This window comes from Triturus cristatus, chromosome 11 (genome assembly GCF_964204655.1).
Source record: "Triturus cristatus chromosome 11, aTriCri1.1, whole genome shotgun sequence".
Classification (NCBI taxonomy): Eukaryota; Metazoa; Chordata; class Amphibia; order Caudata; family Salamandridae; genus Triturus; species Triturus cristatus.
In genome coordinates, this window is record NC_140594.1 from 317,119,789 (window position 1) to 317,147,329 (window position 27,541).

General features: G+C 43.9%; 1 protein-coding gene across 4 annotated transcripts in view; it reads right to left on the bottom strand.

Annotated features, from left to right (window-relative positions):
- Positions 1-27,541, bottom strand: part of NOS1 (nitric oxide synthase 1) — a 1,315,983-nt gene that overhangs the window by 213,737 nt on the left and 1,074,705 nt on the right. For all 4 annotated transcript variants that reach the window (XM_085636289.1, XM_085636287.1, XM_085636288.1 and 1 more), the window contains one exon: positions 13,870-14,011. In XM_085636289.1, the coding sequence (XP_085492415.1) occupies positions 13,870-14,011 (142 nt within the window). The remainder of the gene's footprint in view (positions 1-13,869; positions 14,012-27,541) is intronic.

The window sequence follows — 27,541 nt, forward strand, 5'->3', positions numbered from 1 at the left end:
TCATGTGCACCAGGAACAAGGAAAACTTGCAGACTGGCCTGGGGAAAATGGTGTAGCTGGTGTGGGGAAAGGGATTTGGATCCCATTTTAGCAGATATAATAAAGGTTTTCAATTTCTTCACAGATTTATTTTCTAAAGATTTGGCATATAGATCGGTGAATTTGTACAGATCAGCTATTTCAGCAGTTCATAATTTGGTAAATGGGTTTTCAGTAGGTCAGAATGTTATGGTGAGGAGGTTGTTAAGAAGCATTAGAATTGCTAAACCTCCAGGCTCTAAGCCCTATATCCTCTGGGATGTATTGAAAGTGATTTATTTTCTAAAACCTTGGAGTGATAATACTGATTTTAGTTTAAAGGACGTATCTTTTAATTTGACTGCTCGTTTGCTTACTGTCTTTCCGCAGAATTTCAGATGTTCGTGCATTGGATGTGTCTGGTAGGAGTTTTACACCTGAGGGTATTTGTTTCCAAGTAAGACGAAGAACCAAGACAAATTCTACAACACTTTTCTATCCGTTCTTTGATGAAAGGCGAAAATTGTGTGTGGTTCGGGGTGTAAACGATTAAGAACATAGAACTCGGTTGATTAGGCCTACTGGGTTGGAACAGTTACTCATTTCTTTTAGACCCATTCATAGAGCTGTCTCTTCACCCACTCTGGCTAGATGCGTGAAGGAATGATGAAAAAAAAGTGGTGTGGATGAATGTTTGGTAAGAACTCAGTTAGGGGTGTAGCTGCATCTAAGGTGTATGGTGGACGAAAGTCTACAAGACACTTTATATTGTGTGGATTGGTCATCTGATTCTAAGACGTTTTTACTTTAAACCAATTGAGAGTGCAGCTAAATGCTTGGTTGATAAGCTTTAAACCTGCATAATATTGGCCTCCAGGTCTTGACATAAAATGTAGATTTCCCACAGGTTCAGTGGGCTGAAAATATGGATTTTCATAAAGGCTAATATTATCCCTCCCAGGTTTTTTCACCCATCCCTGATGTTAATTGTTTTCTTTTACTACAGGCCAAGTTTAAGAAATTGATGGATTTCCAATGGAATTTTAGGTTTTCTTTGACGTTATAAAAGGAGGAATGTTTTTTTTGGATGAAGTTCATGTTCAACATAAGGAACTTTTTAAAGAACATTTGGTCAATCCAAGTTAACAGTTCATAAAAGAAGGAAGTGGACTTGTTGGGATGCTATAAAGATTCTAAGTTCTAGAAGCTTTTAAGATGCTGCTGAGTAGTGACAAAGTAAAATTGCATAATATTAGCCTCCGTGTCTTTAATAAAATCCAGATTTTCAGCCCACCGAGGCTGTGGAAAATCTATATTCTCTTGATGAAAGGAAGTCTGTGAAGATGTCGAAAGTGAGAAGAAACTGGAGAACGCAAGGGATCTTCAAGATGAGGCGTGCAGCAGAATTCTGGATAATTTGGAGCAGGTGGATTATGAAAACGGTAGGCCTAAATATACACTATTAGCATAGTCCAGTTTTGCAGTAACCAGAGCGTAGACAACAGTTTTTCGGGAGTCCACCGGAATAAGGTCAAGCATCCTTCTGATATATCTGAGGGTGGCAAAGCAAGTGGCGGAAAGGGACCTCATTTGGGGCTCAAAGGTAGGATGTGCGTAGAATTTTACCCCAAGTTTTCTGGCCATCAGGAGAGGCAGCCCCCAGAACAGGTGGCTGCGAGAGGCTGGCCTCTGGGAAAGACTTAGTGCCAAAAAAAATCTCAGTTATTTCTGAGTTCAACTTAAGATAGCTTCACTCCATTCATTCTACCACAGCCTTTGGGCAAGTTTTAAGGAATTCAGAGTTGCAGGCATGTTTTCATGGAAGGCCAAAAAGAGCTGGGTGTCATCCGCATAGGAGACCACCCGCACCCCCTAGGACTCCACCAGTTTAGCCAAAGGCTCAAGATAGATATTAAAAAGAGGGGGCTAAGTCCCGAACCTTGGGAGATGCCGCAAACCAGAGGTTTAGAAGAAGAGGTGAAAGACGGAAGGAAGACTACATTCTTTAGATTTTGTCAAGTAAGAGGACAGTATCAAAGACTGAAGACGAATCCAGAAGTATAAGCAACACAGGTGAGCTGTGACCGAGTTTTTCCTTAATAAATTCAGATACCTCAAGTAGGGTGGACTCTGTACTATAGCCCATGCGGAAACCTGATTGAGAGTCGTGCAAAAGAATATTAGATTCTAAGAAGTGTGACAACTGCTTGTTGACCCTTTTCTCTAGAAGTTTAGCAACAGTGGAGAGAAGAGGAATGGACCTAAAGTTGCTGAGAATCTTAGGATCAGCCATCTGCTTTTTTAGCAGAGGAAGCAATAAAGCATGTTTCCAGTAAAGCGGAACCACACCCAATTCCAGGGATTTATTCATCAACATATTGAGGATAGGATTAACCGCATCATCAACCAGATTTAGAAAAGCTGAAGGGCATGGGTCCAGAGGGGATCCAGATTTGCACCTCGTCAATTCTGATGCTGAATCAGCAAAGAAAATTGGGTCAAACTTCGTGAGCAGAGGACCTGAAAGCATGAGAACAGGACTGACCACGTCCAGTAAGGTTGGGGCAGTAAATTGGTCAGAGAGGTTTTTAACTTTCTCATGAAATAAATTAGAGAAGTCTTGACAGAGTTCCATCGAGGGAGAAAAATTTTATTTAGTTGTTGTAGAACATTTTTACCAATTTTAAAAGGCTTGCACAACTTATTAGCTGCCTTGGAAGTGGATGCAGCAACAAAAGATGTCTGCACTTTCCAGAGAGAGGAATGGTAACATTTAAATGTTACCTTATTGTCCTTGGCCATCCTCCGTTCAAGTATTTTACAATGCACTTTTTCAGCCTCAAGAACCTCTGAAAACCAAGGTGCGGAAGGAGACGATATATTGGAGGAGTGGGTTTTTTGGGGGGGCGAACTGATCTAAATCAGAAATCAGCCAGTTACTAAAGATGGAGACATCGGATTCCAATACTCCTTTGCAGCTATGAGTAGAAGACAGCAATGCCTGCATAAAAAGTGCTTTGGTTATCTTAGCCCAAGCTGGGGAAAAAATACAGAAAGGGACCGAAACATGGTTAGACCAAGAAAGCTTAAGTGCTGGTCTGACCTTGACCGTACAGGTAGATGAAAAAATAACATTAAATGTGTGCCCTTCTATACGAGTGTGTTCCATGACCCATTGCTCCAAAATAAAACCCTCTGAGGGCACAAATTACTGCACACATTGATTACTGTGACCATCAACATGAAGACTGAAATCACCAAGTACCACAAAATTAGCATGTAAAGGGGATAGTTAGTCAAGGGTGTCAGCAAGTAGAAGGAGGGAGTCAACTGGAGCATCAGGTGGTCGATAGATGAGAGCTCCCAAGAGGATGAAAGAGGGGGTCAAGACAATGGTGAAGGACAAACCTTCAAAGAAACTGATAGGCAGCAATATATCTAAATTTCCTACACAAGCCTGCTGGAAGCAAATTTAATTTTCTTTTAAAGTTATGCCATGCTCCATTATTTTTTAAATATAGCATTTTTGTAGCAAACACATGCTACCACGTTTAGACTGAGGCATGTTTTCTTTTTTCCTTAATGTTATTGTAGTGGCATATGCTTGGCACAAAATATTTTTTAAAATAGCCATCACACCAGCTTCACAAGATCACATCTACTGGCATTGCCAGTGCTTGTTCTGAAAATTGAATTATTTGCCCTGATTAGATTTGTGGACAAATATGTCACTATAAAACATGTTGCCAGGGGAACAATGCTGATCATGGGCCCTAGATACACAGTACACAACATATCACATCAGCAGCTTCCCATAGACCCCACTTTTATTCACCATAATACGTTTGACTCCAAGCCCTCTTTCTTTTCTTTCGTACAGCTCGTTCACCAATTCTTCTCTTGTCTCCATCATACTTTTCCTTCTCCCCTTCTCCATTTGTGCTTAATTATCACACAGTTTCTCTTCCTCTATCTCTACGGACTTGAATTCTCTGTTCCATCAGTATCTCCCTTTGCTTCTCCTCACATGCTCATTCCGTCTTTGCTGCTCAGTTACGCCTCTTTCTCTCATTATTTGTATGATCTCTATTTATCGCCCCCTCACTGCCCCTCAATCTCCTCCTACGAGTCCTGTAAACTTTACTCCCTGAACCAGAAGATCCCGTCATCTAGCTGAGTGGGTTAAACATAATGAGTTAATGTTCACCTCACGTTTTCCATCCTCCAAATTTACATCATGTTCTATGTTTTCCCAGGTCTTTTATTATTTCCACTAGTTATCTCCCAGATGTCAGTCCTTGCTTCACTTCTCCCTGCATGTTGCCCTTGCACCTGAGGAGCCCTGCATTACTCCCCTTCCACGTTGCCCTCAGAGGTCAGAGACCCTCTTATTACAACAACTCACTCTAGGACCTTCACAAATACAAACTGTCATACTTTTTAGGTCTCGCCTGACCCAGCGCATGCGCTGGTCTGGCGAGACTTATTGAGAGGGCTCCAAAAAGTGCTACCAGGCCAGCCTAGAGCTACAGTGCATGAGCGCGGGTGCGCGCGCCGCGCTTTACCGCGATTACTTTGACTTTCGCGGCCGCATGGCCGCTTTGCATAGCAAATAGGTCTCGCTTTTGGGACCTTATAAGTATTTAGTTATGCAGCTGTTGCATGGCTAAACACTTATAAGGTCCCAAAAGCGAGACCTATTGGCTATGCCAATGCTTGTTTTTTTTGCAGATGAGTTCCGAAGGTATTGGAGCGCTTTCCATGAGCACGGGTTACGCTACACAAGGACACATTCAGGCACGGGGAGATTAAGTGATTTGCCCAGAATCACAGGATGTGGACACGACCCTTGGTTTTCCAGCTCCAAAGTCGGCAATCTAGCCGTCAGACCACATCCTCTCCCCATCTTATATGCACAATCACATAAGCCCACACCTTCATATCAACAAATACCTGCAAAAAAACACAATCTTTTGTTCTCTTAAAAACCCAATAACATACATCGCTAGCATACCTACATACCACACATTAACAGACGCAGCTACAGCATTACACATCCATGATCCCTGAAATGCACGTTCACTATGACAGCAACGGGTACCATAGAATACACAGATTTCCCACCCTCAAAAGTAAATCATCCCTTCCGCCCGTCATCTCCCTAGAGCTTAATTTGTAAAAGAATAAGTGACGGTGTCCAAAGCTCTGCTATAGAAGACCGTGGCCACTGGTATCAAATGTAACCCTGGGTGTAGTTCGCGAAGTAGCACTACGCGAACTGCATAGTACCCTGTTCGCACTGTGCAAGATGTCGTTTTCAATGATTGCACAGTGCCGGTTGCTTGTCCGCACTGTGCAATAATTGAAAACGGCATCTTACACAGTGCGAGCTGTAGTTTTCTGCCGCTCGAGTAGATTTTTACTAGAGCGGCAGCTTTCTCAACGCGGACTGGTAATTTCTCATCGCGAGCGGTCGCGAGCATACGCGACCACTCGCAATGAGAAACCTGACCTCCTCGCGTTGAGAATCTCGCCGGGAGGTTTAGTTTCCACGCTCGCGATTGCCAACTTGATGTTGCTGATCGCGAACGAAGAAAAAGTCTCGCTGGGATGTCATTTTGCTTGCTCGCGGACGCCAACTTGACATTGAGGACCGCGAGCAAGCAAAAAATGAACGCTGCACTACGCAACACTACGCTACGCATGTTCGCACTGTGCTACGTGCAATTCGCGTAGTGCGAAGTAGCACAAACTTCGCAAACTACGCGAGCGTAGCGTAGTGCTTTGCCCAGGCTTAATTAAACGTCAGCACGCCGAATACCAAGGGTGAGTAGTCTTGAAGCCACCTCATGACTCTTTAGTCCAATACCATACACTGCTTGCCCCTTGATGCTGCTCTTACAGATTCTGGCGTTCTTCCATTTGTTATGTTATTTTATGTTCGGTATTCTTATATAGCACGCAGCTGCCTCAGCGAAAAGGCGTCCCGGCGCTGGTAGCATTTCCTTTATTCGCCTTTCCACTTCTTTACCCCTCTTTTGGCCCTGGTAAATGTCTGATGCAGAAAAATAAGTGTCGACAGCCAGTGGCTCAAATTAAGCACTGGGCACCACACACACACTGAGGGAAGCAGTGGCGTAGCTAGACCTGAGACAGCCGGGGTGGTACCTGTGTTTGCTGCTCCGCGGCGGGACTCCTTGAAGGGGAGGTGGGAGGAGCTGCTGGCAAATCCACGGATTGTTGACGGTGCCACACTGAAGACGGCAGGTGAGAGCTGGGGATACGGAATTTTGCAAATTTGTCACCCCCCTCAGTGACATTTTGTCACCCCCTCAGGGATGACACCCAGGGCGTCTCGCATCCACCGCACTCCCCTTCCTACGCCACTGGAGGGAAGCTTGCACTGCTGCTGCACATATTGTACTTGTTGAGAGGACAGGATTGTGTGAGGAAGCATGCAGTGCTGCCAGCGCTACCTGTGTCGCACCTGTGCTTTGGGTGTGGATGTGTGAGACCCTTAAACAGCATCTACCCCCATCTATCTTTTACTTCTGTGTGTTATGGAAGCCCCAACTGCTGCCACTCTTGTTGCTTCTGTGTTAGTGATGCACGATGAAAAAACACTTTTTAACAACTGTACAAAGGCAAAAGGATTGTCATTGACAATTCTTGTGTCTTTCACTGCTCCTAATGGGGCAGTTCAGCCTTTTCTACGAGCTACAAACAGGTGTTACAGTTACCAAGCACTCAGTTAACTTATGGACCACTGAAAGATGAAAGGGAGACCGCTGTAATTATATTGACATGGGGAAGAACTCGGACCTTGCTTAACCTTAAAGGCCTCCTCCAGAAGAAACTGTGACGTAATGGTGCCTCAAGTCAATGTGATGCTGCATGCTGGGTCTAGTGCTGTATGCTGGGTGTAGTGCTGCATGCTGGGTGTAGTGCTGCTGGGACCACCAGAGGGATGAGGAAGCAGGAGAAGGTCGGGAAACAAAAGCAGGCATGGTCCAGACGAATCATGGGACATGCCAAGATTTCGCTCTACGTGGCACTGCGGCAAGCATGTTGAAGTGCATGCATGTGCTACAGGGTAAGCTTACTCGTCAGTCCCATCTGCCGACCTGCACTGCAACTAGGAAGTCTGAAGCGTGACGCCTGTGTGTCAGAGTCACATGAGTGCTGTCCAAGATTCTATAGACTCTGGTACCCCAGAGGAAGATGACTTCAATCAGAGGGCACCTTCCTCATTTCCCCTAACTTGGTTCCTCCTTCCCGGTCCCTTTTTCCCATCTTCCTGTATCCTCCCCAGCACTGAGATGCTCTATGGGTGACATCAGGAGCAATACAAAAAATCAACGTTGCATATAAGGTAACTTAAAATACGCAGTGCACTGACGTTTTAAAAAAAAAATCTTACATTTTTACATTATGAAGAACCTCTCATTTTATCTCCATCCTGCCTAGCACCATTAAATTAGATAACTCAACGTCTCTTCCTGTAACAATAGTAATATATTCTTATTTTTGTCTTCCTGAACATTGGGTCTTCTTATTTTATAACTGTGCTTAGTGTATTGTAGCTTCATCATTGTCCAACGAAATCACACATGATTCTATCTTATTATATTGCTTATCTAATTCCCAAATCACGGCTAAATTGAAAAAAGCTTCTAATTTGCTCTAGTTGTTGCATTTTTTTTTATTTTCGTCTAATCTTAGTATTCTTAAATGTAGCTACAAACATCCTGTTTTTCGAGTAGTAACTCTGGATCTTTCACCTGAACTCTGGGCTGATGCGTTCCAAATATACTGAAGTCTATGTGCTATACAAAAACTTTTTTTGTCATTTTGCCAAAAAATGTAGAACAGAGAGAGACCCCTTGAGCTAACTAAGGGAGTTAGGGTACTCTTACCAAGTAAACCAAAAAAATATCCCTTGACTACACAAATAATAACATTAAGTCCACTGCATCAAGACACATCAATCCTATATCCAAGACACACTACAGTCCAATTATACACTTTCACATTGAGATCACATCATGCTCAATTTATTTACATTGCAACCATGCATTCTACACAATTAAAAATGTGACACCTCATAATCTCTCATAAGAGTCACTTCATCAAAAACAAACGTTTCTATAACATACAAATTATAACAGCCGCTATGAACCAGCATAACAGAGAAAACAACATAAAAAGACAATGAACTTTGTCATATGTTGCACATCCGCAGGACCATAACTTTTATAACTATGCTTGTGATACGTTTCTCAGCACTTATATCTACAAGTCTTTGTTGATCCTCAAGATTGTGCTGGCAACTGCGTCGACGCGTTTCGACGGGTTGTAATTATATTACCATCTTTCTCAAGACAAAAAGTACTAATTGTTTTCTCAGATGCACTTTCTGATTTCACTATCCTTTTGTGTATGGGAGGTATTCACTAAATTCAGCCGCTTCCCGTAGCCTCTATAATAACCGGCACGCTGTCTTTCTGCTGAGTGTCCTTTTTGCCGGTGTTTGGGCTCTCTACGGTCTCTTCTAGTCTGAAGGATGTGCTATAGACACCCCCGTTTTTCCAATTGGATATTTTCTCAATACGGAAGGTTTCTGAGGTCCATGTTGATCCTCAGTCTGACATGCACCGCCTATAAGCGCGTTCCGATCGGACGAGGAAGACGAAGCAGACAGGAAAACATAGAAAACAGAACAAGTGAAGACAGGCCTTGTCTGGCATTTGACCCCAGTCTTGGAATTTACAGCAAACGTGAGGAGATAAGAACAGGACCAAGAGTGCCAATTGCTTTTCAAGAAAGAAGAAAGTAGTCCCTCAAACACATGCTAAAATGGTAACCAGTGTATTTATATTGTACTTAGTCCCTGCTCTTGGGGACGGCTAAACATAGTAAGAAGCATGACAAATGCATGCCATGGACAAATGAGGAGAAAGTATAGGAGAGTGACAATGCAGCCAGAAAATGGGAAGCCTCTGGGTAGGCTCTAACCCCACAGAGTAGGTACAGCATGCCTCAAAGAGACAGTGCAAGCGCCGTCTAGCTGAGACCTAAAAGGAAGAAGTTTTACAAACCCTCTCGAGGCAGTCCGCAAAGTGTTATAAACTGTACTTTTGAAAATGATGTGCATGTCTAGTGTGCCACTCGCAAGAACTACACCATTCTCAAGTTTCAGATTCAAGATAAAACAAGCATTGGCATAGTCAATAGGTCTCACCTATACAAGAACTGTTGGCCTCGTTTATGCCTTTTCAGCCATGTTGTACGGCTGCTGTGTAGTATGTTTAAAAGTAAAAATATGAATCATAGCTCTTTTTTATCATTTATTTCAACCATAATTCACAGCAGCCCCGCAGCATTACAACATGGCTTAAAAAAACTACGAAACCAAATAATATAACTATATATTTTCCACTGCAAGCTTGTACTGATGCTGCTTTGACTCTAGACTGCCAGGGAGATATGTCAAACTATTGATAACTCAGTAATCGTAAGATAGCTTTACTAGCCTGAGAGGCTATAGTATTTAAGTTGTGCTAGTGCTTGCCAGTGGTAAGAACCAGCATTTATTTATAAACCATGGCACTTATTTATTTTATTTTTTTTGCATCTTTTATATAGCGCGGCCTCGCCCGAAGGTATTGGAGCGCGGTACATGAGCACCGTATTTACATTACATATTCAGGCACGGGGAAATTACATGATTTGCCCAGAATCACAGGATGTGGACGCGACCCCGAGGCTCGAACCCTGGTTTCCAGCACCAAAGTCGGCAGTCTAGCCGACGGACCACACCCTCTCCACACTTATTTAAAACAGTTCACCACATGATGGTTCTGCCTGTCTACATTTTAACCCTGCAAGTGAGGGCATCGGTCAATTATTTTTTGTTTTATAAATTTTGAGCCATGTGGTATTATGTGCTTTATCTAACTACAGCAATATACTGAGAAGCAAACATTTTTCATTACACGTTTTCCCCAATAATCTGGTTCATGTTACACCTTCTTCCAGCCGTCCAGCAATATACATATGTTTCCAAGTTTCAAAGGGAACCCAAACATTAGACGCAAAGGAGGGAGGAGCGGTGACCTCGGAGCACCGCTTGTACATCAGACTGAAGCAAGCAGGTCATAATTGTTTTTTACAGGAGGATAGCTTTGCCAAGCCAAGAGGCTTATCATCACTATAAGACTTTCTGTGAAAATGTTGACATACAGTAATGGAATTCATTTGAAGTAGACAAGTTGAAATATTTGAGTTCGGGTAGAAAGCAGATATCTGTAGAAATGGACTTGTCACTACCATGCATTGCAGAAAACATTGTACAAGAACTGCATCACTCTAAAGTTAAAGGTAGGAAGAGATAGATGGGATATTTTTACAGATTGTTTTTGGAGAACCCACCAAGTATGCTGCTTATACTTTTATAAACCCCCGTTTGCCCACTGAGAACTCAGAACTTGCTTGAAACAGGGAAGAACGGCCACCAGCCGTGGACAGCAGCCGATCTCCTGCCATGGGAACAATGGAAAATGTGGGACTATCACTGACTTGCTTCACTGCACCAAGTATTTGTAAAAAAAAAAAAAACTCTCTAGTAGCCAGTTTCCTCACCTGGTCCACAGGGCTATTTGGACCAGTTTCTGCTAGAGCATACATACAGGGCAACCTGCATCAAGAAGAAACGGATGGAGGACCGTAAAAGTCCTGGAATCAGAGTAATGCTGACCACAGGCAATCTGTGCTAAGGGGAGAGGGTTAAGGAGAGCCTATGCCAGTAAAATACGCTGTTACTCCATTCAATTTGTCAATTCAGCAACATCTACCATGTTGAACCAGGGACAAGTCTGGATTTTCTATCTTCGACTGCGCTTGAGACGTGTCCTCGGGAAGTCTCCTTTATCTGGTTGGAGCTGAGGTGGTGACTCTGACAGCTTAGAGCTGTGGATTTGAGGTCTTCAAGATAGTGGTGCAGACTGAGTGGTGGCTTGACCTACTTTCAGCTTTGAGTTTGCTTCGACATGTACCACCACATGTAGTGTACCCAACCTTGTGGCTGAAACTGAAATAGCACCACAAAACCGGGTCACTGATGGCCAGATTCAATGCCACCTTGACCATTCTCTTATATGTTGGTTTAATCCACCGAATTAGAACTCTAGTTGATAAAATACTGCTTGCATGAATTATATCAACATGAATAATAGTTTTTGCGATAAGCATAATTCCTCTTAGTGCATTTTCTATTAAATTGGTTTCCACAAAATAAACACTTTATACACAACTTAGCTAGTATTTTACTAATGGAAATAAAGCATTTATATAGGTGAGAGAACTTCTTCATTTGCACCAAAAGCATTTATTCAGATAAATTATTTTGGTATTTTAGATTGTGATAACATGCCTCATTTGGATCTCCAGAGCTCCATATGAACATTTGAGAAAGAGGAATTTAGGAATACTAAGGGTGCAGAATTAGTGTTGTTGGGTACTCTTATAAGAGAACTCTATAAGCTAACACCAGAGAGCAGCCATATCTTAATTTACAGTTGTTCGGATGTTAAGGATTTATAGGGTGTTTAGTATTGGGGTTTGTGAAGGTGAAGAGGGTGCTTTAAGTAAAAAAAACATGGAAAATAGTTACGAGTATTAACATTTAGAGAATAAAGAATTTACATTATTGTAGTCTATGAAAACTTCAGGACGTAAGGAGAAAATGCATTTCTAAGATTAACACTTTAAGGCCTATGCTGAATTTGCAATCAATAAATCAAGTATCTAAGACACCCGAATTTTTACATACCAGACTTTTCCCAGATCTAGAATAGAGCACAGAAATATTTGCTTTATTTAGAAACGAATTTAATATAAAAGCATGGACCCTTCTCTTATATTTAACTCCTCACATCTTCATTGCTGTTGAGTTAAAATTGTGAAAGTATAGAAGAAACGTTCGCCTCATTGTTCACCATAGTTTGACGCTTAATTTCTCTGAAGAAATATTTTTTCTCCCATATAGGATTCTAATAAGTGAAGCAATCGAAATCTACCCTTTATAGGGGTTTCTTTAGTGTTCTGCTGATACCAGTTCAATGAAAAAGAATTGTTATGGAGTTACAGAAAACGAAAAAGAAATGGTAAAGTTGGTCAATAGACGCAAAATCAGAGATTAAAATTAGTTATATATGCCTGACTCAGAAATGTATATTGGGGCCCACTCAAGACCCTATCTTAGGCAGTGGGGTCTTTATACTCAGAGTGAAGAATTGTTGTGGCCTAGAGGGTTTGCCTCATTACACCACATAGTTTCGATCAACCAAAGTCTGATCCTGGGTTTATCACTTGGAACATCCATGGTTAAAACTGGGGCATTCGAGAACAAGGACCACTAAACAATCTATTGTTGCCTGAACTTATTTTACTCCAAAAGACTTGGCTGAATAATCCCCCCATTTTTCAGGGCTACATGCCTTGTTATCTTCCATCTGAAAGACGAGATGAAATAGAACCATCTGGAGACTTGGCGGGAATGGTATCTCACTCGAGAGCTTATAGAATAAAACAGCTAATAGTGTCTTGCGACAACATTTTGGTACATCACTTTGTACTTGAATCTACCCTCTGTTTTACATTGCTTTGCTAATTGAACATGTATTTTTGGGTTACCGCAGGAATCATCTTCACATAGAGAAATTAGAATCTGTATTAAGTGAACTATGGGACACCCATCCTTGTTTCCTTCTGGTCTTAGCAGAGGATTTAAATACGAGACTTAGCTTTGATATAGAGAAAATAGAACTGACTGAACTGAATGAAATTGGGATTCTTTCTTGGGGGCGAGCCTGCAACCCACAGCTTTCAAAAGGAGTAAAATTACGCCAACTGAGAAGCTTAAATGGCTGGTATGTTTAGACGGAAAGAAAGTCTAACACTGGCTGGATTCACTAAAGAGCACTTCCGACTGTTCCACCATCTTTTACAAATACCCTGCAGAGCAGTAATAATTTTCCATTATGGCAACAGTAAGGCACCAAGTTTGTATAAATGAAATCTGTGCACGGTGAGATAGTTTTGATAAAACGCAGGATGATTTCCCTGTGGAATTCAAAAAAGCCAGAAATTTTCAATGTTAAGACACTCACAAAAAAGGCTAAGGATCCAATTGCACAATATAAGCCTAAGATCAAGAGTTTAACTGAGGAGATGGTCATAGTCAATTAGAGTAAAATAAATAGAACTTTAAAAAGGGAATGGACATGGAGGTTGAAAAATCCTTGATAAGAAAAATCCTATGCGATAGAAAAGGCAAGGACTAAGGAAAGCCATAAGCACAATATTGAAAAAGTCAGTCCCAGGCACTAAGATTGAAATACACAGTGCTGAAGGGTTATAAAATGCTCTTGTAGTAAAAGACTTTTCAATTAAGGATATGGAAAATTCCAATCAGAAAAGCACAAGCACAAATTCTGGATTTTAGTTTCAGCTGATAATGGAAGTCTTGGTTTGCCCCAGACTTTGTAGGTGGCTTATTTGCCCAGTCTCTAAGTAAAGTCATGAATGGGTAGAAGTGCGAGTAACTACTTTTTTTCATGAATTATTTTTAGGGGAATTCCCACAATAGGTGTCAGTGTAGCTGAGTCAGTTAAATGATTGTCTCCACTGTGAATTCATGAATTTAAAACCCAAAAACGCCAACTCAGCCTTCCATGCTTCAGAAGCACCAGTCGCACAGCTGTCAGTCTGCCAAACTTTATATGACCCCTTTAAAGCTTTGTTAACACACTTGAGACTACGTATTCTCCTAGTAACTATGAGCAAGTTTACCTCTGTCAGCTCAACATTAGCCGGGTCCCCGAGGATGCTGCCATCCGGTTGCTTGTAGCCAGCATATCGGATTATCTGTGCATTCCAGACACGGAAGTCATGCTTGCCATCAGTCCTCTGTGGGAAGATAGTGATGGCTGACCTGCATTGGAAACACAGATGTTTAATGTGGAAATGCAATCTCAGAGTTGTAGCAGTAAACAAAAATCAGTGTGACTGAAAGAGTGACAGAGGAACCCAGAAAGAAGAAAACCCAATAATGAAAAGATCTAGCATCCATTGAAATAAACTAAATCTTGTATTGCAACAGGACAGAAAAGCCAACACAACCCTCTCAGTAAATGAACAGACAAGTAGCGTGTAAAGCTAGCCCTAACTTGATGACGAACAATAAATGAACTCACATTAGGGAGAAGAGTGCAACGTTAGATAAACAAATGGTAATAACTGTAGTTTCTTCCTTATGATTTATATGCACTCCTTCGATTCCCATGTTATCTCCAGTTATGGACAAACCTTAAATAAAGCATGCCATTACAAAGCAAATTCTTTACATATCATTTAAAATTATTATTGCTCTTTAGTGTTACTCAGCAAGGGAGTGGGTGTAGAATTTATACAGTCATTATTGTGGAGTGAACCTCCTCTTGGTTTTACTCTTTCATGCTGTCTGGGCAGAGGGCTGGGTAAGCCAATAGAACAGCACAGACTTGATCTTTTGCCACCATGAAGGATGAGCTGTTGTTGATGAGTCTGATGTCAAGGTGTATTGTTTTCCTCATGCTGGGTCTCCGAGATGCTATTTCCCTAATTGTACTTGCAGTATAATTTCGAATTGGGTGAAAGCAGCCACACTGCCCAATAGCACATTATTTATTTTTTGCCTCAGTGGGAAAGATTTTTTTCTGTTGAAAAACAACTTCCCATTCAACCTCAGAAGTCATGGTTGTTCCAATCTCTTTCTCACCCTGAACAGCAATTTGCTTCTGCCATTTGCTGGAGCCTGTGGCCATTTCCAGGGTGAAAAAGAGTTGGAGTGTAGTTTGCAAATGTCAGCAAACTCGTGAGTAGGTGTGGGTGGTAAACTCGACTCTGTTGGCGGAGTCCCTGGCGTTTTGCCACTCCACACTCCGCTTGGAGCATGGAGTTGAGCAAAAACTCTGCAACCACCGGCAGCGCGGGGTTTACCGGCACGCTCACCCCTAGTAAACTTTAAAGTTATAAAATCTGTTCAAACACAGGACGCTTAAGGAAAATACTGCATGCAGAATGCAGATCTGACAGAATTTTGGTCTAAAACTGCGCAACTCCATAGGGCACCCACCAGAAAGATTGTGCTGTTTGTTTCTAAGCAAGTCCACCAAATTTGTGAGGCAGTTTAATTTGCATAGAAAGCATGGCCACATTTGACAGACACCACACCTAAATCTGTGTGCTTCCTAGAGACACATACCTTAAACACTCAGTCAGCCTCCATCGTCCCTGCATTGTGACATTGCACTGAGGTTGTCGGTGACACAGTAAACACCTGAGGACTCCGTGATGCAGAGCGAGAATTCCGTCCCCACATAGGCCTTCTAAGTGACAAAATGCAAGTGTAGCCTCATGAGCAACACCACTGGCAGCCTGTTCGAACCTTCGCAGATGGACGTAAGGAATGGATGGTGAACCACCCTTCCCGCTCTGCCTTGGTGGTTGGATCAGCTGTGCCGTATGATAATGTAGGGGCAGAGGCCCAGCCTAGCAGGTTGTGTGCGGTCGGGTGGGGTCTTCTCCGAGACATGGTAAGTGTTCAGCACTCGGAGCGAGCACAGCTGACTGCTCACAGGAATGCAGCACCGTGGCAGCTGACGGTGTGAAGGGACCTCCATCCTTCCCAGGGTGCGTGGAGAACCTGACATTATGAGGTCTAGGTACCCTGTGCGGCGGTTGTTGCTTGCTCTGGGGTGAGGGTGCAGATTTGCAGACACAAATTGGGGTGACAGATGTGGGGTAAATGTCCCTAGATGTAAACGCTTACTTCAATCAGTGTAGCCTCCTACTTGCTGTAATATCAGGGCTCGCTTCTTTCACAGACGTACAATGTGAAAACGTCAAAAGCGGAGCAGATATACACCACATGCAGCTGCTGTGTGAATGTTAACACCATCTTTCCCCCCACACACATATAAATGCACAGTGCTGCACAGGCAGGGTAAGCCTCAATTGAACTTGTGCGGTGTTTCACACCGAAGGTGAATGCGAAATGGAGGAAGGGGTCTAGGTGGCTGAGCAATAACCCTGGGTGTAGTGGGCATAGCGGGGCTACGCGGAGGTCCACAGAGTTGCGAACATACTCTGTGGACTCCGCTCTGCCACCCGCCTCCACCCCCCCATTAACAATTTAATTCTACATTAGTAAAAATTAAATAAAAAACTACTTACCTGTACCGCGGCATCCCCTTGCTGCCCTCTTCCTTGCCGTCCGGGTAATCGTTGAGAAAACTGCGTACGCGGGGCGCGTGCGCAGTTTTCTCAAGCATTACCCAGATGGCGAATAAGAGGAGGAGGGCAGCCCGGGGACGCCGCGGTATCAGCAAGTGTTTTTTAATTACATTTTTTTATTAATGCAGAATTCATTGGTAATGGGGGGGTGGAGGCGGGGGCTGGCCAACTCCGCTACGGAGTGTGCCTAGATTTGCCTTCTCCGCAGAACGCGGAGTAGCCAAATCTCCGCACACTCGGCGGGCGGAGCGGAGTTCTCCACCCAGGCTTACTGAGCAATACTCTGGCTGCTTTGGCAGAGTTTTTTTGATAACTCTGTAGAATTCCTCAGAGTGAAACTCTGCGAGCTCCACCCAGGCCACCTTGTGAGTTGTGTACATTCATACAAATCGCAAGGACAACCAAACAATGATCTAACTCCCCTACCCTTGGGTGAGATTTACTACTGCTGAATTATACAGTTGTGGTGGGCAACTACACCTGCTAGGTATCCTTTTTGAATAGCTAGCAAGTGTGTAAATCCATTCACTTCAGGCCATAGCCCTTCATGTAGAGACATAAATGGCTTTGTGCACTGGGCAATATGGGTACAACAGGATCCTCTACTTTCGGCAGATGTTTGATGGTGCTGTTAGTGAGATCGGAGCGCAAAGTATTTTTTAAGTTCAAGCTTTATTAGAAGAAGGAACATGTTAGACCGGTCAACCCTCTGGTGATTTTCCACCCAGCCTTTCTCCTTCATTTTTTCTGACCTCTCGCTTGTGCTTGCCTTAGGACTCTGGGCACTTTACCACTGCTAACCAGTGCTTAAGTGCGGGTGCTCTCTCCTCTAAACATGGTAATATTGGCTCCTACCCAATTGGCATATTTAATTCACCTATATGTCCCTAGGACCGTGCACTACATGTGCCTAGGGCCTGCAAATTAAATGCTGCTAGTGGGCCTGCAGCACTGATTGTGGCACTCAATTAAGTAGCCCTTTAAACAAGTCTCAGGACTGCCATTGTAGCCTGTGCATGCAGCTTTAAACTACCATTTAGAACTGGCAAAATAAACATTTTGCCATGCCCAATCCTTCCTTTCCAAAACATATAAGTCACCTCTAGGGTAGGCCCTGGATAGCCCGGAGGGCAGGGTGTAATGTATTAAAAAAGCAGGACATTTACTTTTAAGATGTACATGTCCTGGTAGTGAAAAACTCTTAAATTCATTTTTCACTATTGGAAGGCCTATCCCAACCATAAGATAACACTGGAGTTGTCTTATGTAAGTGTAATTTCCAAACAGAAAGATATCACTAGATCGAGTTTGGTATCTCTGGAATCCTAATTTAAAATCCTAATTTATGGTGCAGTCAGAATTTAAATTACAATTCTGAAAATACCAGTATGAGAAAAATAGCATTTCCTTGCCTTAGCCATTTGGTGCCTGCAGCCTTTCTCTGGTCACATGACTAGGTGTAGTTGGCAGTTGGGCTTTGTGTATTTCTTCTGGACAGCCACACACAATGGGAGCTTAGGTGTGACTAAGTGTGCCATCACTGGCAGGATGGGAGGGAGAAGCTGGGCCCAGCCTCACTCACACCAGAATAGTCTGTGTCCTGTCTCCACAGAAAAGGGCTGCATGCCCCTGTAGTTAGTCTAGAGCCAGGGCATTGAAGGCAGAGCATCCGTGCACTGCTAAGTCATGCCTCTAGAAGCTTCTCCCCACTTCAAAAGATCAACTGTTTATAAAAGAAGGACCTCAGACACCACTACTTTATTACACTTCTGGACCAGTGGATACTCTGATAGGAAGAAGGACTGCTGTGCTGCTGAAGGACTGTCACTCTGCTGGACTGCACTCTGCTGGACTCATACTTTGCTGTGCTGACCTGTTCAGGGCCAGACTATTAAGTCCAGGCACCGGGCAATCCCCCGGTAGGCTGGATGGGGTGGGGGTCGATTTTTTGGGGACAGGGGGCTGGTTCTGTTGTGCTGGGGCCGATTTGGCGTGTCGGACCGACAATAAGATCTGAATCTCTCTGCATGCTGGTGCGGTGTCCGTGACGTGAGCAGTGCCAGGCAGTGACCCGCCGTCGATATCAATTTCATTTAGGCAGCAGGCAGGGCCTGAGTGACTCACTCATTATAATTTAAACCACCAGACCTGACCATGATGACGTAGAGTCGCAGACGCGCGCAGATGTCTCCGCCTCTGCACGTCGGGGTTTTACAGTTAGTTTTATCTTAGGGTGGGGTCTGCATCAGCTGCCTGGTGATGCTAATGACATGCCCATTGGAGTTCGCGCATTAAAAAGTGCTCGTGACTCTGAGGCGAGGACGGTCGAGGAGCAGGCATCTCAGAGGCCAGAGACAGGACTGGGAAGGAGGCACCCCATAATTTAATTCCTCGGTCTCTCTGCCGCCCGCAGGTGAGGTGAGTCTATTTATATTTACGACTGGACGCCAGTCGTTTAAATTGCATGCATGCAATCCGATCCTCCTGGCCTGATCCGATTCATCATGGGGGGTGGCAGCGGCACTGTCTGGGGCGTCGCGACCGCCCGGGCCAGAATTAAAAGCGGCCTAAGTTGCATTTCTCTTCCTGGAGTCGTCGTGTGCCTCGCTGACAAAAAGCCCTGAGGTAAGCAAATTGTGAGCCGTAGTCAACAGATGCTCACATTCGGATATGCAAGGCAAAGTGGAAATAGACATTTTTTTAGAACGTGTGCGTGTCTCTCTTTATTTGCCTCACCAAACAATGCGCAATACAATGCTTCCGGTCTTCGTTTTCATTTATGTGTCTACAGAAGCATTTGTTTGTTGGAGATACACTATTTGCAATGCATTTATGATTCCGGAGGCGCGTGTTCTGCTGTGTGTGTGAGGGCTTCTCTCCAGAAAGTCCGGCTGACCAGGGGCAGCAGGGCTAGGCCACGGCCCGGTTCCGCAGCGGCTTTTGTTTGTTGTAAGCAGGGGCGGGGCGAGCGAGGTGGTGGCTGGCCTCAGGCTCAGCCTTGTTGATAAAAATGCCTCAGCCTACACACAGCATTGCTGCAAACGGGTTAGCAAATGTTGAACATAAATAAAGTGGGTGCTCTGCTCACTGTCCCTTATTTGCTGCGTTCTCCTCAGAAGTGCAGCCTCTGACCTATCACAGTTATTACACCCTGACAGTGACGTGCTGCACCAAGACAGGAAATCAGTCCTCTTTAGAAGTGTTACTTCCGGTTGCACTAAAGAGTAGCAACTCTTCGCAAAAGTGTTGGTACCACAAGGGTTGAAGCGTGAAAATCAAGAATAAATCAAAGAAATGATAATACGAATAAATACTTTAGTAACTGTAGCTGAGAAGTACTCGAACTGCCCGAAGGACAGGAGTCCCTTTTCAGAACTACATCAGTCGGAAAGAAATCCTCGCTCGAGATGTGCGCCAAGACATTTTAGATCACAGTGAACGCAGGCCACAAATCCAGCTCCTCTGACCCGAACCATCAGGAACCCTTCAAGAGACAAAGATACAAATGCTGGTCATTGGGGGTTCAGGGCTCCAACATCCCTGGACACAACTAAACTATGTTTGTTTCAGGAGACTCGAAAATGGAGCAGTGCAGATTGGCCTGCGACTGGGCACCTCACACAGCAAGGCGTGCAACAGCACTCTGTTGTGCCACCACACAAGGGTGTAGCACAGGCCTGTGCAGTTCAGGGGGAGCCCACCCATCACAGGGCTCCCATTCATCCCTCAGGTCTATAAATATCTGTGAAGTAAGGGAGAGTCAAAGACCCCTCACCACATCCTGCACGGGTTCCCCATCATCTTTTGCTACTGACACCAATCACTGCGCCGTGGCCACGCAAACACCTGGCCCACTACAACACTTAGATTTAACAAAAGTAAATAAATTAACGAGCTTGTGCAAAACATGGGGACTTTTTGTCTCATTATTTGAGAAACATAGACCAAGTTTTGTGAAAGAACCTTCAAAATAAAGCCCAATGCACCTAGAAGGCAGGAAAGTTGGGCATTCTGAGCAAATAGGTGCAGTTATGGTCATGGAGCGTTCAATCAGAACAAGGAGCAGAGCCTGCAGAGGGCATTGTGGTCTTAGCTCTGGAATGTGCCCTCTGCTCCCTCGAATGGGTCTATGTCAGTACTGCACTGAGCTCAAAGTGCTTCAGCTAGTTTTGAACATACAAAGAGTTTTTGGCTTTGGACTGGAGAACTAAGGCAGAGTCTTCTGCCCAAGAGGACTTCCTCAAGATGCCACACTGTGATGAAAGTCAGTCTACTTAACTGCATTCTGTGATACTGGGTTTGTTCTGACTCCCTGTATTCCCTAACAGTATTGATGCTGGATGTCAGTCAAGTCTGTGCATTCTTTTTTGTACTTTCTTCAACCCACAGAAAGTCTCTGCGTCTCTAGGTTAACTATTATGACTTCCAATAATCTGTACATTCCAGATTATTCACCTTTGTATATTCTACATTTTGTCATTCTCTATCCTATGATAATGTGTGTAATCTAAATCCAGCCAGTCTGTCTATATACAGCATATGTCACCCCTATCTGTATACTCCAGATTATATAAATATGTATATTCTAGATTCCACAATAGCCCCCACCCCCTCTGTGCCTTGTATACCTGCTGTCCCAGGTGGGGCGGGCTCTGGGCTCGGGGACCCGTTACATATACAGAGTTATCGGAACAGACAAGTCCTACAAATACTTTACTCACCACTCTCACTCAGCTCAAGAATGTACTAGATTCTATTGAGAAACAATTTTAATAGACGGGCTGTCTTCTCTTCTCCGCACATTGCTCTGCTTGTCAGATCCTTGTTCAAAGCCAGACAGTCTTTCATGTCTGTCTTCTTTCATGTCTACTGTAAATCATTTGTGGCCTCCCAGTTATCTGGGAGCCGAGCATCTTTGGTGCATCAGTCGTGTGTAACCTGCACATGTACTATCCCTCCGAGCATGAAGTCTCCCTCCTTGTAGTAGCTCTGCTGAAAGCTGCTATTCGCGGGGGGGGGGGGGGGGGGGGAGGGGCAGCCATATGTTTGCTTCACAGTCAGATTTCCACAGTGAACACTGAGGCACCCGCGCATCCTTGAGTGACAACAGCACTAAACTCCGCCACAAAATACTTGTAATGCAGCGCACATTCTGGACTTTCATTGCTGCTAGTGATGGAGTGCAGTGCATGGTGTGGATGACGTCCCAGCAGAAGCAGACTGATATACATGCAGTATGACGTGTATCTGTGAACTCTGGTGTTGCCACTGGTGCCCCCTCCTGCTCCTTCTGTTTACACAGGTTATTAATATTAAACAATCAGTCACATGGGTCCAGTGCTATTGTGTAGATCAGTTGTTTTGGTGAAGGGTCATCCAAGGAAGACAGGATTTTGCTAAATGCGGATAATATTTTTAATATGCATGGAAGATCCTGAACGATCTTTGCCCAGATATGCATATATGGGATATATGTGGGGACATGTCTAAATTCTTAGTTAAATGGGACAAAACAATGTATATGCTGATAGCAGGAGACCATATAGACGTAGAGGAAGTGTCTACCCTTCTAAGGGCAAATGATCATTTTAAATACCTTGGCAATGTGACAATCATCATAAATAAAAATGTTTGCGCGCAGGACTTGTGTCTGCCATGACAAGAAGTTAAGATGGCTACTACGTTTTATTTGGCTTTGTACGGGTGAGAGATGGAACAGATCTGCCGGATTGTAAACCCAGAGTTTTTAATTAAATGCATTAACACAATGTGTGCATAGGCCGTGCGATTATAATATATAATGGTGCACTGTTTGTATTTTGAACCTGCAAGGCCTTTAACTTAGATATACTGTGATAAAGCTGTTGGGCCAAATTCTTACAATGTCCTTCACATACATCTTTGTCCTCTCATCAAAGCTCATCCATCCATCCATTTATCCATTCATTCATCCATCCATCCATCCATCCATCTAAATGGGATTACTCTCCGTAGTCCCCTCCAGGTTCTTCTGAGATTCAAAAGGCTGCACACATGCGATGCACATGTAAAGCACATGCCTGTCATAAAGTGTCCTACAAGTTGTCACACTAGTGAATTGTCACATAAGTGCCCCTGAGGACAACCTATGCTTCATGTTCACGGTTGGGCTAAATGGATGGTGGGGTCTGTAACTATTTGCTGCTGATACAATGGCAGTGGGATATGCCAATTATTAACTCCTCAAAGTAAATGGACATACGCATCTGTTAATCTGCTTCACATAACACTCAGAATACTTTAAAAGAACTTTAAAGAATATGCATCCGTAAACTCTCTCCTGAGTTAAACATTCATAATGATACTGGGGCTTCATGGGGAGATGCTCTTCAAGGATGGGGAGCTGTAGCACTAGTCTTCCACAGGCCTCCTTTGTGAAGTGTTTTGTAGATACATATTGTCCATACTGACTGCTGAGACATGGTTAGATAACTCCTTGTCGGCCTCAGATTCCTCCAAATTAAATTCAGGTTTGATCTGCTTTATTACATCAAAAGCCATTTTTGTTGGCTCTTAGGGCTCAGTGCACTTTACCACCGCTAACCAGTGCTAGATTGCTTGCGCTCATTACTTTAAAAATGGCAAAATTGGCTTACACGGAATTGGCAAATTTAATTTACTTGTAAGTCCCTAGAAATGTGGTTCTACATGTACCCAGGGACTGTAAATTAAATGCTGCTAGTGGGCCTGCAACACTTACTGTGCCACCCACGTAAGTAGCCTATTTAAACATGTGTCAAGGCCAGGGCCTGTCATTGCCTGTGCAGTTGTAAAACTGCCATTTTGACCTTGGCAAAAGGAACCTTTTGCCAGGCCTAAAAATATTCCCTTTTACTACATATATCAGCAGGATGTCACCACCAGCGCGAGTTTACAAAACCCAGGATATAAAAATCATTTAATGTTTGCACATTGTCTTGTACACCTTTTACTCTGAACCTTTGCACAATTGTTTGAAGTTAAGTGCGTTTTTAAATATCTTTATGCTATTTTATATGAATTATAGAATAAATTGGTTATATTTAAATTCATGTTTCGTGCTCGACATTTCATTTTTTAGTGTTCTCTGTAGGTATGTCTGTGATTTATGACTGGCTATCCTCGTGCTCCATAAGGTAATCATTTACTATGCTTTCAAAGTTAATACAATCTAACATGTAATGAAAATGTGTTGAGAAATGCTTTGTTTTGGCCTTTCTGTCGCCAAAATTTTCTTGGGGGGGGAGGGGGGGGGGGACAACCTCGCCCAAACTCCCCCTAGTAGTGGTTGCTCACTGCTCTTGCTCGCTACACACCATGTGGGGGCTGGTCTCACTTTTACTTTGTTCTCTCTGATTCACTACTTGTGTCTATTTTTGGTGCTTTCTGAAAGAATGCCTATGGGTACATATGACTGGGTGGGTAACCTGGTGCTCTTTAAGGTCATCATCTACTATTTACTGTGCTTTGAGAGTTGATACAATTGAATATGTAATGAAAAATGTCCTGTAAAATTCACCATTTTGGTCTGTCTTTTTCCCAAATTTTCTTGGGGGGGAGAAGCCCCCCAATCCCCCTAATAGCGGTCGGGCGCACTCGCTGCACTCGCTCGCTACGTGCCGGAAGGGGGCTGGTCTGGAAAAATTTGCCAGGGCTGCTTTCAGTTCCCAGTCCGGCCCTGGACCTGTTGCCCTCTTGCCTGGTTGAGAAGGACTGGACCTGCATCTCTGAAACCCAGAGTGACTCCAAGGGTTAGCTGATCTGAAGCCTCAGGGACATAACAGACTTCCAACAACCTTGGACCTTTACCTGGACTCTGACATCTGGTTGTCTACCCTGCCAAGTGGTGCCACCCATTCGTGGACCCTTGGAAGTGGGCCTAAGGTGTTTACCAGCAGAACCAATGAAATATCTCTGCTGAGCAACACATTCCCGGGCAGAACCGGTGCATCTCATAGGCTGAACGGCGTATCCTCAAACAGAACTGACACTGCTGCTTGGATTGGATCTGTCACAAAGACCCGCATCGCCTCCGCAGCCCTTGCACCGACAGCGAGGCACATCCACAGCCCATGTCCTCGCACCTCTTGTCAATGGCAGCCTCAACACCACCACCACCCTCCACATCGCAACCTCGCAGCTTCTCAGAACCGACGCCACCAGCTGCGTGCTGCAACCCAGATGCTGGACTTTGCATCGGAAGCCCCGCTGAAGGGATCCTCAACGACAAAGCAACAGGGCGTCACACTGCAACCTTGCCGCATTTCGGAACTAAAGCATCGCTTTGGCTTCATGGTGCGTCTTTCACACGGATCCACTCACCGCTCCGCAACCAGCATTTAAGGGACTCTGTTCAGCAGGCCTAACTGGTTGCCTGGAGCCGGTCCATGCTCCATTGTGGTTGACCTAGACTTCTGACTTTCCCCCGGTCCACGTAGATATCCCCAGTTAATGCTTTTTGGCACTATTTTCACTAAAAACTTTGAAATTCGATATCTCTGATCCTACTAATTGGATTTTTGACATTTTCCTCTTGTTTTATGTATTAAAAAATTACAATATTTTTCAAAATCTGCTGTGGACTCCTTTTGTGGTGTGCTTTCACTGTTTTACTATTTGAAGTATAGCACAAATATTTTACACATTGTCTCTAAATTAAGCCTAACTACTCTCTTTCATCTTACCAAGTGGGCGAGCACAGGTTAATTTGGGGTTTACTAGAGCCTTACCCTGACAAGGACTGTGGTTGCTGCTTGACCAGAGCTTACACCCTAGTCAACCAACAACCCAAGTTCTTACAGGATTGAGAGATGATACAGAAGGGGCAGATGTAAATACCTACATTTATCAACCATGTTGCTTTGTGGAATCCTGAATAACTCAGAGACGACAGCAGCTTAACTGACAATAAAGCAAAGTCTATGGTGATAAAATCAGCATCAACAGGTGGCTGGCAGGGAGATTAGTTAGGCTAGTTCTGCTAGGGAGATGAATATGACCTTTTTTTGTGCAGATGATGTCGACAACTGTTCACCCACAGCAACCTGGATTGGAGAAAGGGGATGACAGCAGTGTCCTGGAGTAAAGTGAGCAAGAGAGAGTCATCATGGTGAAGGCAATAAACTATGTGCTTCTTCCCTGCTCACTCAATGCAGATGATAGCTCGATCCAGAGGGATGATGGTGGAGAGACAAGAGAGGAAGAATTTAAAAGTTGATGTCTCTGTTAGGAATAGACAATGCAGATAGTGCTCTAACATTAAGTTGTGCATGAGGTAGGCATTATAACCAATGTTTTTGCAACTACAACGACCACAGGAAAGGTGGGGAAGCCAAGTAGCAAGATTTCCAGAAAGTTTCAACATTAGAAGTTTTTAAACTATGCAGCTTCATGGATTACGGAGATATGATATTTTCATAGAGTGGTAGAACGCTCAAATATTTGGGGCTTACATAGAGGAGAAATTAGACTATCACTCCCGTAGGGTAGGTAAGCAAGTTCATAGTAAGGTCAGTCACAAAAGAGTAGTTGCCGGCTTCACTCCATGTGTATAATGCTGGAAAATGAAGAGGAAATGGAGATCAGATCAAATGATGATATCACCATCAAAACGGAGTCACCAGCATATTAGGTAGCCATTTGTCTTTCTAACACATAAGTATCGCCACCACTCTGCATTATCTCATGCCCCTTTCCTGTTGTGCAAAGCACTTCCTTGTAATATGGCTTAAGTGGTAACCAAAAAGCCAATGAGGTCAGAAACTCTTGTGGTTTAGTGCACTCTAAACTGTGCCTGGGCAAACATATTTCTCCATTTTTGCTCTAATAGTAGAGTAAGATGGCTGACTGCCAATGCAACAATGAGATGTAGTATGGGGACCAGAGCCAAGGGTGGGCACCTGTCGTTTACCAGAAAACACTCAACATCTTCACAGAAGTTAAGAGGTACCAGAAACATCTGATCATTTGTTTTTAGAACGCAGCATTGGTAGCTATCCATTGTCATTTTATGTTATGTTAATAACACTTATATAGCATGCAAATACCACTGGTCTCTTGGCGCTTATCTGAAGGTTGTGAAACATGTTACTGCCAAGCTTGCTTACAAAACAAAGTTTTCAGTCTTTTCTGAAAGGAGAGGAGAGCGGTTTCTTTCCTCAGACATTCTGGCAATTCACTGCACTTCACTAACCAGGGTTCCAGAATAAATTATCAGGCTTTGCATGTGTACAGGTTTATAAGCACTCATTCAATACTGGTTTTGCTTTAGTTGATCATTGATGTGAACACTGTTCCCATTAATCCTACTTTCTGAGCTTGGACATCTGCTTTTTGTTTTCCGTCTGTAACTTGCATGCTATAGGAGGCAGGGCCCACTTTCCTTAACCTCAATGTTGATTCCTCCAGGTTCGGCAGGAATAGAAAAGTGCATTACTCAGACCCAAGTCAGCACCTCCCTGTTTCATAAGTGTATCCTTCCACAACACTGATTCAGGGACACTTCGATTTCCAGTGTAGGAAATTTGAATTTTCTGCATGGTCACCCCAGATTTTTTGTATTTTGCTAAACCCTATATTTCTACTGGCTTTAAAACTCTGTGCATTTTACCCTTCATAACCAGTAGTAAAGTGACTTTGCTCCCCTTTAATCATGTTCGAATTGGATACTCCTAATTCAATCAATCAATCAGGGGGCTTTAAGCACAATACTCAACCTGTGAGGGTCTCAAGGCGCCGGGGAAGGGGGGGACAGCAGCTCCATTCAGTCAAAGATCTTGGTCTTGAGGGCCCTTCTGAAGGTGTTCAGGGAGGGGGCGCATCTGATGTTGACAGGGAGCTCGTTCCAGGTCTTTACCGCAATGTAAGAGAAGGCTCTTCCTCCTGTTCTGGCTCTGCGGATGCGTGGCGTTTCGGCGAGGGCGAGGTCGGAGGATCGGAGGTTTCTTTTGGATGCGTGGAAAGCGACTCTCTTGTTGAGGTATTGGGGTCCTGTGTTGCGGAGGCATTTGTAGGCGTGGGTTAGTATCTTGAAAGTGACTCTTCTCGACGGGGAGCCAGTAGAGGTTCCGTAGGTGTTGACTGATGTGCTCGTGTCTGGGGATGCTGAGGATGAGCCTGGCTGCGGTGTTCTGTGTCGTCTGGAGCTTGTGGAGTAGAGACTTATTGATGC